At 43.9% G+C, this 13,473-nt stretch overlaps 1 protein-coding gene across 4 annotated transcripts in view; it reads left to right on the top strand.

Moving 5' to 3' along the window:
• Positions 1-13,473, top strand: part of ADCY2 (adenylate cyclase 2) — a 456,786-nt gene that overhangs the window by 400,257 nt on the left and 43,056 nt on the right. For all 4 annotated transcript variants that reach the window (XM_055554954.1, XM_055554956.1, XM_055554955.1 and 1 more), the window contains one exon: positions 49-218. In XM_055554954.1, coding sequence (XP_055410929.1) covers positions 49-218 — 170 coding nt within the window. The remainder of the gene's footprint in view (positions 1-48; positions 219-13,473) is intronic.

The following is a 13,473-nucleotide window of genomic DNA, read 5'->3' as shown; positions in this document are numbered from 1 at the left end:
CCTCAGAACAGATCCTCAGTATTCACCCGATGTATTTCCCGGTTCCAGTACTTTATATACAGCTGCATCCTCGGGCTGATCTCCTGTTCCGTCTTCCTGCGTGTGAATTATGAGCTGAAGATGCTGATCATGATGGCAGCCTTGGTGGGCTACAACACCATCTTCCTCCACACTCACGCTCCCCTCCTGGATAACTACAGCCAGGTCCTGTTTGAGAGGTAACCCTCTTCCTCTCCCTTCTCTTTACTTTAGTCCTTTAATGGGATGTTGGTAACAGAAGAGTGTGTGGAGTAGATGAATGGCATTGCTGTTGGGAATCTGTGTGAGAGTTTCTTTGAAGTGGTGATTCTGGAGGATGCTCTGTGTTTGTATCATAGATTACATAGGTGTGATCTAGGCATGATTATAGATGATCAGTAGATATGAAAGGGTTTAGAGAGACCATCTGTGTTATAATCTGTACTATATTAATAAGAATAATCTTTTTTCCCCATCAGTATTATTGATATTTTGGACTTAAATAATTTTTGGAGGGAGAGTTTGGGAGGAGGGGTTGCCCTATGCATTGAAGGTTATTTTGCAGCACCCTTGGCTTCTACTGGAGAAGGAAATGGCAACCCACTCCAGGATTCTTGGCTAGGAACGTCCATGGACAGAGGAACCTGGTGGGCCACAATCCATGGGGTTGCAAGGATGACTCAGCAACTAAACAAGAACAACTGGCCTCTGCCCGCTAGATGCCAGACACAATCCTCCACCCCAAGTCACGAGAACTGTAAAGGCCTCCAGACTTTGAAGAATGTGTCGTGCAAGAGAGTACAGCCCCCAGGTCAAAATAACTGAATCCAGATACACAAAAGTACTGGGGAAAATAAATGATTCTATTCACAAGGTATAATGCAAAATTTCTTATTGAAGATTTCCTAAAACATCCTGGTGTAGAGGGAATACTATCAACTGTGGCAAGTTCCAAGAAAGGATTGTTGTTATGGCTGTTTAATTGCCAAGTCATTGTCTGACTCTTTGTGACCCCATGGAATGTAGCCCACTGGGCTCCTTTGTCCATGAGATTTCCCAGGCAAGAATACTGGGTGGGTTGCTATTTCCTTCTCCAGGGGATCTTCCCAACCCAGGGATCGAACCCACATTTCCTGCATTGGCAGGCAAATTCTTTACCATTGAGACACCAGGGAAGGCCCCCAAGGATGTGGTTGTGTTTACTCTGCCAACATTAGGACTGGATGCTTCAAGAAGGATCTTCCCAAGTCCACTCCTTTGGATTTATAAAATGTCTCCTGTTATTAAATTGCTTCTGCAAACCTATCAAATATTTATTCATTGTTTGAAAAAAAAAAAGAGTTTTAATCATGATATTCTCCAACTCACATCTTGACAGCAAAAACACATTTTGTATCAACTGTTAAGTTTATTTCAGACTTCAGGTTTTTCCTGTGAGCACTTTGCATAATCTCTCATAATATTTCTGTATTTCTTGTAACATAAAATAAATGCCTTAAATATTTGCATAGATTTTTTTGCTGCTGAAAGATGTTTTGTGTTGACAGAGCATGGCTACTTCGCCAAGGGGAGGCCTGATGTCAACAACACAGGAACCTCACTGTGTAAAGTTTTCCTCTCAAAATGATTGCTTTTAGAAACACAACTACACCACACTCTCTTCACCTAACTTAATTTTTGTCATCCTGCATGCCATGAAACCCTAATAATCTGTAGTCAAGTGGTGGGTGGTGGAGTTGTAAAAGTACATAATTGCATTAAGGTAATTTTGTGATTCCTTAGCCAAGATGAGAATGAAATCAGAAATTGATTTTCCGATACATTCTCAAAATTACCAACCAAACATGCTTTACTATTTCTCTACTGCATGGAGAGCCTGTATCAAATCCCTAAATAAATGTAGCATCACTGATTCTGACGCATGGCTGAGGACACAACTGAATTGCACTTTATTAAATTTAAAGTCAAAGCAAAAGAAGAAATTAGATTAGCAAGTTTCTGATGGGGGTGGGGATTGCTTTGGAGACCTCAGGGAGACACACCACCTCTGATGAGAACCCCGGCAGCAGGAAAGTAGTTATTTGGTTGAAGAAAAGGTTTACTTTCAGAGCCCTTTGTTTTATTCAAGGTCTGTAGTGGGTGCTTCTTGGTTCTGTCTTTATAATCACCTTCTAGCTGGGAGGGCTGACCTGACAAGCTTCAGGCACTTGCCTTTCCTTCCGACCTCAAGTCTCCTACATTTCAGGCAGATTCTTTACCATCTGAGCCACCAGGGAAGCCCCTAGGAGGGTGCACCTGCCTCCCTGATCTTTTTTTTTTTAATTTTATTCATTTATTAGACTGTGCTGGGTCTTCGTGCTGCACGGGCTTTTCTCTGGGTGCAGCGAGGGGGTCTGGTCTCCACTCGTGGTGCACAGTCTCCTCATTGCGGGGCTTCTCCGGTTGCAGAGTACTGGCTTCAGGGTGTGTGGCTCAGTAGTTGTGACTCGAGCTCCGTTGCTCCAAGCATGTGGATATTCCCAGGTCAGGGATCAAACTCGTGACTCCTGCGCTGGCAGCTGGATTCTTTACCACTGAGCCACAAGCGAAGCCCACCTCCCTCATCTTGACTTCTTGTAGAACCCAGAGTCACAAAACAGTCCTCAGAAGACATTCAAGACAGTGCAGTACAGTTTATTATGCTAGCGGGTCCAAGGGGAATCGGTTCTCAACAAGGACCCTGATGATTTCGGAGGACTTGGTTTTAACCCTCCACTACATGACTAGTTGAAAGTTAAAGTCACTCAGTCGTGTCTGACTCTTTGCAACCCTGTGAACTATACAGTCCATGGAATTCTCCAGGCCAGAATACTGGAGTGGGTAGCCTTTCCCTTCTCCAGGGGATCTTCCCAACCCAGGGATCGAACCCAGATCTCCCACATTGCAGGCAGATTCTTTACCAACCGAGCCACCAGGGGACCCCAAGAATACTGGAGTCAGTAGGGTTAGTTAGTAATTAGCTTTACAACATGCAGGTGCAGAAGTATTAGGAATTGCAACATGCAGGTACAGGCATTATTGTTAGTCCAACGGAGATAACCTGACCTTTATTTCCAGTCTTTGTTTGCCATCTGCGAGGAGGGGGTTTCCTGGTTTTTCTTTAACGGTTAACAGGGTTCAGGCTCAGTTCACATCCTGCCTTAAGATGGCTGACAGTCTTCACGATGGAGTCCCTCTTGTCCTCCTCCCAGCGGCCCCAACAGGCTAAGTTTCGGGCATCTCCAGATTCCTGCTTGAGCTGCCACAGGACTCCTGGAAGCATCCCTTGGCCAAAAGATGAGTCCTTGTTGCTGTTTAGTCACTCAGTCGTGTCTGACTCTTTGCGACCCCATGGACTATAGCCTGCCAGGCTCATCTGTTTATGGGATCCTCCAGGCAAGAATACTGGAGTGGGTTGCCATTTCTTTTTCCAGGGGATCCTGGACCCAGGGATCAAATTCCTATCTCCTGCATTGGCAGGAAAATTCTTCACCACTGAGCCACCAGGGAAGCCCCAGAAGATGAATATTACTGACATAATAACATCATACCTCAAAATTAACAAATGTTCTCTAATAGCAGTTTAAAACAAACCCCATGCGAGAAACCAGACTCAGATGGTAAAGAATCCACCTGCAATATGAGAGACCTGGGTTCAATCCCTGGGTTGGGGAGATCCTCTGGAGAAGAGAATGGCTACCCACTCCAGTATTCTTGCCTGGAGAATCCCATGGACAGAGAAGCCTGGCAAGCTACAGTCTATGGGGTCACAGAGAGTTGAACGCAACCGAGCGACTTGTAGGTTTGGGAGTGACAGCTTGGAATCCCCTGATTTCTCCATCTGCACTGTGTGTTTGATTTAACCACGTGTCTCATGCCAGAGCCAAAACCCATCAAGGCCAATGTTTTCTTTCCCTTTTCTGAGATTCAAGACCTTCCCCCATCAAAAAGCTGATGAAGGTCTCCTCATCCTTTATCTGGTTTGTTAATGGTGAAACACCTCTATCAAATATGAAATTAAGAACTTAAAAAAAGCTGGTTTGATACGGTTCTTCTAGAATGAGTGTCATTTCATCCCACGCCCTTCAAGGAGGGAGCTGGCTTAAACCAGGGCCCAACAGCCCCTCCTTTCCTGATCCAGCTGGCCTGGGCCATTGAAGTCACGTGCTTGGTCCCATCCCTTCACTGGCCTGATTCTGGTCACTATGGATGCTGAAAACTCAGACTCTGTGCACCATTGCTGAATTGAATCTCAGAGTTTTGGGTGAAGTAGAAAATGGCTTTATTGCTTCGCCAGGCAGAGGGGGACACAGTGGGCTTATGCTTCAAAACTGTGCATCCCAACCCAGTAGGAATGATGAGGAGTTTTGTAGCAGTGGCTGGGGACAGGGTTGCTAATAAGGGTCAAGGTGCAGGCAGGACCTGCACTCCTTTAATCTGGACTCAGGTGGTCTCCTCCCTTGTCTCCACATCCCCTCCCTTCCCTGATTAACAACTGTTCGAATCTGCCCTTTGGAACTCAGGAAAGATCATGGAGGCTGGAGTCTGTTCCCTACAAACAAGAAATGGGGAACCCACAGTCCTGCTTGACAGTTCGGACTGGGCTGTTGTCCTTTGTGCGAGTTTGCCATGATTCAGGGGTCTTTTTTGATCCAAATTTAACATTGACCATGGACAAGCCAATAGAGATATTTTTGCCAGCAGGGTCAGCCAAGAAAGCAGAATTGTGCACTAGAAAGCCACCAGACCCATGAAAATTCAGAAAATGATATCAAAGATATTCATACAGATTCATGAGTGCAGAAAACCAACTTTACAGAACAAAAAAAGAGTCAACTTGAGAGAGTGTGCCATTAAAACTCCATTCGATTGGAGGCCAGCAGAGTCCCAGTACCTCACTTGCCATCACATGACTATGATCAGTGATCTCGTGGTGAAAGAAGCTCAGAAGTGTCCGATCTTTAGGAGGTCTGGAAAAATCCATATCCTGATACTTTGGCATTTACAACAGTCCTCTGTGTCATCTGGGGTACAAGATGCATTGCTAAATCAATCAATCAATGATTCGGATTCCAGTCCATGGCACCGTCTTCCGGACCCCTCAGCCAGCACCATTACAGAGCCTCTACATGGTGATAGTGATGGTAATAATCACTGATATTGCCAGAAGCTGTTTTTTTCTGAAGACACTTTTCCTTCTGCTGACAAAGGCTTGTTACAGGCTCTGCAAGACATTGTCAGATTTTTCCCATGCGTTTTTATTCTTACAGAGCTGAAAAATATCAGGGGATGAATGTTAATATTTCATGTGGACCCAGTCATTATGTTAACTCACCTGAATACTAGAAATATGCCTTCTCTTCTAAAGGTGGGGAATCGAGAGTCTGAACAGAGGATTAACCTGGAGTCCAGCCTGTTAACCAGCTCTATGTGGATCCTGAGCCTAATAAAATAAATACTTTGGGGCAGCATATAAATAATGTGTATAACTAAGCATGTTATATTTAGTGCCCAGCATCATTCAGAAGTTCTGATGCATGCTTAGTCACTCAGTCATGTCCAGCTTTCTGCAGCTTCATAGACTGTAGCCCACCAGGCTCCTCTGTCCATGGGATTCTCCAGGTAAGAATACTGGAGTGGGTTGTTATTTCTTCTTCCAAGGAGAAGCTCTGGATTGTCATGTCATTTAACTTGGTGACCTTAGCAACAGCTCCATACCAAAGAGGACGATGGAAATACTCCATAGCAGTGGAGCCAAGTCAAGCACCTTCAGTATGGTTCTGCATTCTGTTTTTTCTGTGTCTCATGGAAAATCCAGTGGCTAGAATTTGGCATATTATAATGTTTTGACAGTATCCCAACTATGTATCAACTGATGAGGAGCCCAATGCAAAGGGGCTCCTAGAGGAAGGACCGCAGCATTCATTGTGCTCAGGAGAAAGAATAGTGCATGCCCACCCCAGAGGGAGGTGGCCCGGAGGTATTCCAAACATCTGACGTCTCTCTTGGAGGGCTCCTCTTTAAATGAAAACAGTATGCCACCTTTGTATTCAAGCCCAAAATATATCCAAGTTAATATTGAAAAGATTTAAATTACTTTCAAATTTAATATCTCAGTGTCCCTCCCCCTTCCCAGTTCCCCTCTCCCCCCACCCAGCGCCATCTCTAGAAACTACAGAACACGTGTTTGTTTCTCTGTGGCCGACACCACTGGTAGCAGAGCCGAGACGTAAAAGTAAGGAGGTCAGTGATCTGAGTTGCCTAATTTAACAACAGCAACAACCAAAGAAAGTTGTCCTAGGGCTACACAAATTCTACCAAGCTTTCTTTTATCCTATAAAAAGCAACCATTAATAAGCTCCTTTGCTATCTAACCTAAAAAAGAAAATGCTCTGTGATTTGGACCCATTTGCAGGAAGATACTCAGTTTGTAGGCCATTTTTTTTGTTTGTTTTGTTTGATTTTAGAATGAGAGGAGGAAGGAGGTTGCAGAGAGCCTGAACTCCCAGACTAGGCAGGATACAGCCATCTTGTCATCAGCCCTCCAGTGGAGGAGACTAAAGCCCGGCGCACAGCCCCGTGGTATCTGATGCGCCAGCCCCCATGGTGTCACACTGACGTATCCGTCGTGTCCCACTTCAAACCACTCTTCTCCGCAGGATGAAATGATGACCGCGTTAATCAGACTGCATCTTATCTCCATAGCAAAAGGCCAGCATTACCTCTCCAGCCCCACTTTCATCATCTCTCTCGACCTGCAGCTGCTTCCAGGGCTTTTTCTAAGCATGAGCCTAACCCACATTATGTTCATGCTTTGCAATCCCAGGATGTTTTGCTTGGCATTTGTGCATAACACTCAGAAAAAGCATGAGGCTTTAAGCCCTTTGTCCTTGGATGACACCAGGCCGCCTCCAGAAGACTGTGTAGGATTCCAGTGCATCTGTGTCCAGCCAGGAGAAGGAATAGTGTCTAGAAATGAAACCCATTAAGTTTCAAACTGACACAACCATTTGTCCATTCATTCCTTTTTTACAGCACAGTTTCATTGAACACGCTGTGTATTCCAGGCCTGATGCTGGAGCCCAAGCACATGGAGATGAGTAAAATGTACTCTCTGCTCTCAAGAACTTACAAAATCTCTCTGTTAGAAAAGTATGTCTCACCAGAAAACCAAAAGGCAACTTGTAGGTTGAGTTCCTACATCCTGCCTTGGAACTGAGTGAACCTGTTGACTGGGAGCTGGTTAAGTGGTCCAAAGTTGACTGTAATATTGGACAGACCTTGAAGAACCGTGGAGATCCAAAAAGATAAGGGAGGAGTGACATCAGCATCATGGCAGAATAAGACATCCCTCATGTTTGTCCCCAACAATAATTTGTTTGTAATCCCTGTGGACAGAAGTGCCTTGGTCGGAGCTGTGGGATCCAGTGCCAAACTGGATCCAGGAGGAATCTCACCCATCCACATGTCTGGCAGCAGGCATACAGACCTTAATCCTGGCTGCGGACACTGCAGTGATGTGTCATCCGGCTTCAGCCACTCTCAGACATGGAGCCCCTGGAAACACTCTTAGCCACTGACCCATGGATGACAGCGCCTTTGTGGAAGGCCAGGTTTTCAGAGGAGAAGTTCTAGCACCACACTGGAGCAAAAAAATGTGAATTTGGACATAAGAAGTGAATAAGAGAAACAGTCTGACTCTGTCCATACCACCCCACCTCCACCAAGATGGCACAGCTTCGGTCCAAGAGGGATCTTCTCAGCCTGTGACTTCTTCTGTGAGCACCCGGCTTCCCAGCTGTGTAGGGCGCTACCAAGCTGGGAGAGAGGCAGATAGGACTCTCAGAGGGCTTTAAGGGAATGCAGATCCTACTCACTGCATCACTGCCTTTGTCAAGAAGCCTACCCACAAGCCACTGGGAGCACCTCACTCACAGATTCCCCCCAGCTGGCCCATGGGGACCCCCATTGAGCCACATGCTTCACACACACCCCCACCCTATGGCCAAGTCCCTGTGCATATTCCTTCCTAATGGCAGCATGGAGAGGGAGCTTGGACCAACAGCTCTTGGGCATGCACAGAAAGCTGGCCCCAATCTGAGGGCCAAGGAGAGACCACCTTCTTCAATTTCAGTCTGAATTTTGCAATAAGGAGTTCATGATCTGAGCCACAGTCAGTGTGGTCTTGTTCTTGCTGACTGTAGAGAGCTTCTCCATCTTTGTCTGCAAAGAATATAATCAATCTGATTTCAGTGTTGACCATCTGGTGATGTCCATATGTAGAGTTGCCTCTTGTGTTGTTGCAAGAGGATGTTTGCTATGACAGTGTGTTCTCTTGGCAGAACTCTGATAGACTTTGCCCTGCTTCATTTTATACTTCAAGGCCAAACTTGCCTGTTAACTCCACATTATCTCTTGATTTCCTACTTTTGCATTCCAGCCCCCTATGATGAAAAAGACATCTTTTTTGGGTGTTAGTTCTAGAAGGTCTTGTAGGTCTTCATAGAACCTTTCAACTTCAGCTTCTTTGGCATTAGTGGTTGGGGCGTAGACTTGGATTACTGTGATATTGAATGGTTTACCTTGGAGATGAATAGAGATCATTCTGTCATTTTTGAGATTGCATCCAAGTACTGCATTTCAGAGTCTTGTTGACTATGAGGGCGATTCCATTTCTTCTAAGGGATTCTTGCTACTACAAAGCTACAGTAATTAAAACTGTATGGCACTGACATAAAAATAGACACAGACCAATGGAACAGAATACCAAGCCCATAAATAACCCCTTGCATATGCAATAAACTAATATTTGACAAGGGGGTCAATAGTACTCAGTAATAAAAGGATAGTCTCTTTAATAAATGGCATTGGAAAAATTGAATACCACATGCATAAGAATGAGGGTGGACCCCTATTATACACCACTAAGAAACATTAATTTGAAATGGATAAGATACTTATAAATATAAGATGTGAAAACTTTAAATTCCTGAAAGAAAGCATAAGGGGGAAAAGCTCCTTGACATTGGTCTTGACAATGATTTGTTTGGATATGACACCAAAAACACAAGCAACAAAAGCTAAAATAAGTGAGTGAAACTCATCAAACTGAAGAGCTTCTGATTAGCAAAAGAAACTGTCAATGAAATGAAAAAGGAACCTATGGAATGGGAGAAACTATTTGCCAGTAATATATCTGATAATGGATTAATATCCAAAATACACAAAGAGCTCGTAGAATTCAGTGTAAAAAATCAATTTGAAAGTAGGCAGAAGAGTTGAATAGACATTTTCCAAAGAAGACATACAAATGGACAACAGTATGTAAAAAAATGCTCAGTATTACAATCAGAGAAATGCATATCAAAATCACAATAAAATACTTCCTCACTCTCCTTAGAATGGCTGTCATCAAAAAGACAACAGATAAAAAGTGTTGGCAAGGATGTGGAGAAAAGGAAATAAGGGGGTATTTTTTCCTCAGCCATGAGACAAAAAGAAATCCTCCATTTGCAACAACATGGATGGACCCTGAGGGCTTCATGCTTAGTGAAATAAGTTGGACAGAGAGACAAATACTGTATAATCTCACTTATATGTAAAGTCTAAGAAAGCTGAACTCACAGAAACAGAGAGTAGAATGGTGGTTACCAGGAGCTGGGAGTGGGAGAAAGTGGAGAGATAATTGGTCAAAAGTCACAAGCTTCCAGTTATAAGATGAATATATGTTTTGACGAGCTAAGGGACAGTGTGGTGACTACAGGTAATCATACTGTATTATATACTTGAAAGTTGCTAAAAGAATAGATTTTCAGTGTTCTCACCACAAAAAGGAGATGGTAATCACTTGAGGTGATGACTTAAATCAAATCCCTTACCATTATTCAGTGGACGTGACAAATAGATTCAAGGTATTAGATCTGATAGACAGAGTGCCTGAAGAACTATAAACCGAGGTTCATGACATTGTACAGGAGGCTGTGATCAAGACCATCCTGAAGAAAAAGAAATGCAAAAAGCAAAATGGTTGTCTGAGGAGGACTTACAAATAGCTGAGAAAAGAAGAGGAAAGAAAGGCAAAGGAGAAAAGGAAAGATATACACATCTGAATGCAGAGTTCCAAAGAATATCAAGGAGGGATAAGAGAGCTTTCCTAAGTGATCAATGTAAACAAATCGAGGAAAAGAATAGAACGGGAAAGACTAGAGATCTCTTCAAAGAAAATTAGAGAAACCAAGGGAACATTTCATGCAAAGATGGGCACAATAAAGGACAGAAATGGTATGGACCTAAGAGAAGCAGAGATACAAAGAAGAGGTGGCAAGAATACACAGAAGAATTATACAAAAAAGATCTTCATGACCCAGATAACCACAGTGGTGTGAATCACTCACCTAGAGCCAGATATCCTGGAGTGCAAAGTCAAGTGGGCCTTAGGAAACATCACTACAAAAAAAGCTAGTGGAGATGATGGAATTCCAGTTGAGCTATTTCAAATCCTAAAGGATGATGCTGTGTAAGGACTGCCCTCAATATGCCAGCAAATTGGGAAAACTCAGCAGTGGCCACAGGACTGGAAAAGGTCAGTTTTCATTCCAATCCCAAAGAAAGGCAATGCCAAAGAATGTTTAAACTACCATACAACTGTCTTATCTCACACACTAGCAAAGTAATGCTCAAATTTCTCCAAGCCAGGCTTCAACAGTATGTGAACCGAGAACTTCCAGATGTTCAAAGTAGATTTAGAAAAGGCAGAGGAACTAGAGATCAAAGTGTCAACATCCGTTGCTTATCAAAAAAGCAAGAGAATTCCAGAAAAATATCTACTTCTGCTTTATTGACTGCACTAAAGCCTTTCACTGTGGAAAATTGTGGAAAGTTTTTGTGGTAAAACAAACTGTGGAAAATTCTTAAAGAGATGGGAATACCAGACCACCTTACCTGCCTCCTGAGAAATCTGTTTGCAGGTCAAGAAGCAACAGTTAAAACCAGACATAGACTGGTTCCAAATTGGGAGACAAATACATCAAAGATGTATATTGTCACCCTGCTTATTCAACTTATATGCAGAGTACATCATGCAAAATGCCAGGCTGGATGAAGCATGTGCTGGAATCAAGAATGCCAGGAAAAGTATCAATAACTTCAGATATGCAGATGACACCACCCTTATGGCAGCAAGTGAAGAAGAACTAAAGAGCCTCTTGATGAAAGTAAAAGCAGAGAGTGAAAGATCTGGCTTAAAACTCAACATTCAAAAAACGAAGATAATGGCATGCAGTCCTATCACTTCATGGCAAATAGATGGGGAAACAATGGAAACAGTGACAGACTTTATTTTCTTGGGCTCCAAAATCACTGCAGATGGTGACCACAGCCATGAAATTAAAAGACGTTTGCTCCTTGAAAGAAAAACTATTCCAACTTAAAATAGTGTATTAAAAAGCAGAGACATCGCTTTGCCAACAGTGGTCCATCTAGTCAGTTACGGTTTTTCCAGTAGCCACGTATGGATGTGAGAGTTGGACTAAAGCTGAGCACCAAAGACCCGATGCTTTTGAACTGTGGTATTGGAGAAGACTCTTGAGAGTCCCTTGGACTGCAAGGAGATAAAACCAGTCAATTCTATAGGAAATCAACCCTGAATATTCATTGGAAGGACTGATGCTGAAGCTGATGTTTCAATATTTTGGCCACCTTATATAAAGAGTTGACTCATTAGAAAAGACCCTGGTGCTGGGAAAGATTGAAGGTAGGAGAATAAGGGGAAAACAGAGGTTGAGATGGTTGGATGGCATCACCAACCTGGTGGACATGAGTTTGAGCAAGCTCTAGGAGTTGGTGATGGACAGGGAAGCCTGGCATGCTGTAGTCCATGGGGTGGCAAAGAGTCAAACTCGACTGAGCAACTGAACTGATCTGAACTGAGCTGAGGTGATGAGCGTGATAGCTAACGCTATGGTGATAAACATTTTCCAATAAGTAAGTGTATCAAAACACATTGCACACCTCAAACTTACACAGCCAGTTATATTTCAATAAAACTAGAATGAAAGTAACTGAAATATGTCAAAAGACAAAGTGTCTACACAGGTCACTTCCAGCCCTGACTCGGCTGGTGAAGTTTAGTCACTCAGTCATGTCCGACTCTGTGACCTCCTAGACTGTAACCCACCAGACTCCTCTGTCCATGGAATTTTCCAGCCAAGAATACTGTAGTTGCCATTTCCTTCTCCACGGGATCTTCCCAACCCATGGATTGAACCCATGTCTCCTGTGTCGGCAGTCACTGGCAGGTGTATTCTTTATCACTGAGCCACCAGGGAAGCCCATATGATGCATCTCCCAACACTGGAAAGGAATGGTTTATCTTTTTAAATGACTGAGCTGTTTTAGAACTCTCCTGTCTGACCACAGTCCTGGCAGTCATTGGAAACAAGCAGATCAGCCGTCGGGAAATAGGTGTGCTTTGATGGCTGCTGAGTCTGAGAAGCAGAGTACAGGAATCCTAGCTGAGCTGTCATCTTCACACTTCATCACCCACCAGCGTCGCCTCGCCAGGACTCAGCCACTGTGCTGGTGACCAGAGGGGAAGAGTGTTCTGAGAGCAGGTATCAGCAGGATGCTATATGCTGTTTAACTAGAAAACCAGAAGGGAGCGTCAGAAGAGTAGTACCAACACAGGCATCTCAGCAACTCCTTCTCCAGCCAGACTTGGAAGATTATTTCCTGACAGGGCAATTGGCCGTCTTTATTTTGCCTTCTGCATTTTAACGCCAGCATTTCCTTTCTAGTGTGTTTTTGCTTTATTCTGGACAGCATCATCTTCTGACATTGTAATTGAGATCCCAGTCCTATGCTCAGCAAGGTGCAGCAGATTCATCCTTGCAGCAGCATCCACTTGGCCAAAACTTGAGCTTTTTGCATCCCTTCACAGTGATGGCTCAGTGGGAAAAGAATCTACCTGTAATCCAAGAGACATAGGAGATACGGGTTTGATTCCTGGGTCGGGAAGATCCCCTGGAGAAGAAAATGGCAACCCATACCAGTATTCTTGCCTGGAGAATCCCACATGCCTCCAGAAGAGTCTGGTGGCCTACAGTCCAAAGGGTCACAATGAAATATGTCATAAAACAAAGTGTCTACACAGGTCACTCCCAGCCCTGACTTAGCTGGTGATGTTTAGTTGCTCAGTCATTTCTGACTCTGTGACCCCCCCTGGGCCGTATGTAGCCCACCAGACTCCTCTGTCCATGGAATTTTCCAGCCAAGAATACTGAAGTGGACACGATTGAATATTAAAGAGTCGGACAGGACTGAGTGACTAAGCACAGCACACAGTGAAGATGCCTGAGGGTTCAGAGGTGTCTGGTCGGTAAATCCAGGCAGTTCCTAACTTACTGGTATCACACAGCTATAGCCAGAAGTAAACTGATC

The sequence above is a fragment of the Bubalus kerabau genome, chromosome 18 (genome assembly GCF_029407905.1).
Source record: "Bubalus kerabau isolate K-KA32 ecotype Philippines breed swamp buffalo chromosome 18, PCC_UOA_SB_1v2, whole genome shotgun sequence".
NCBI lineage: Eukaryota > Metazoa > Chordata > Mammalia > Artiodactyla > Bovidae > Bubalus > Bubalus kerabau.
The sequence above is the reverse complement of the archived record's forward strand: the minus strand, read 5'-3'. Positions and strand labels throughout refer to the sequence as shown.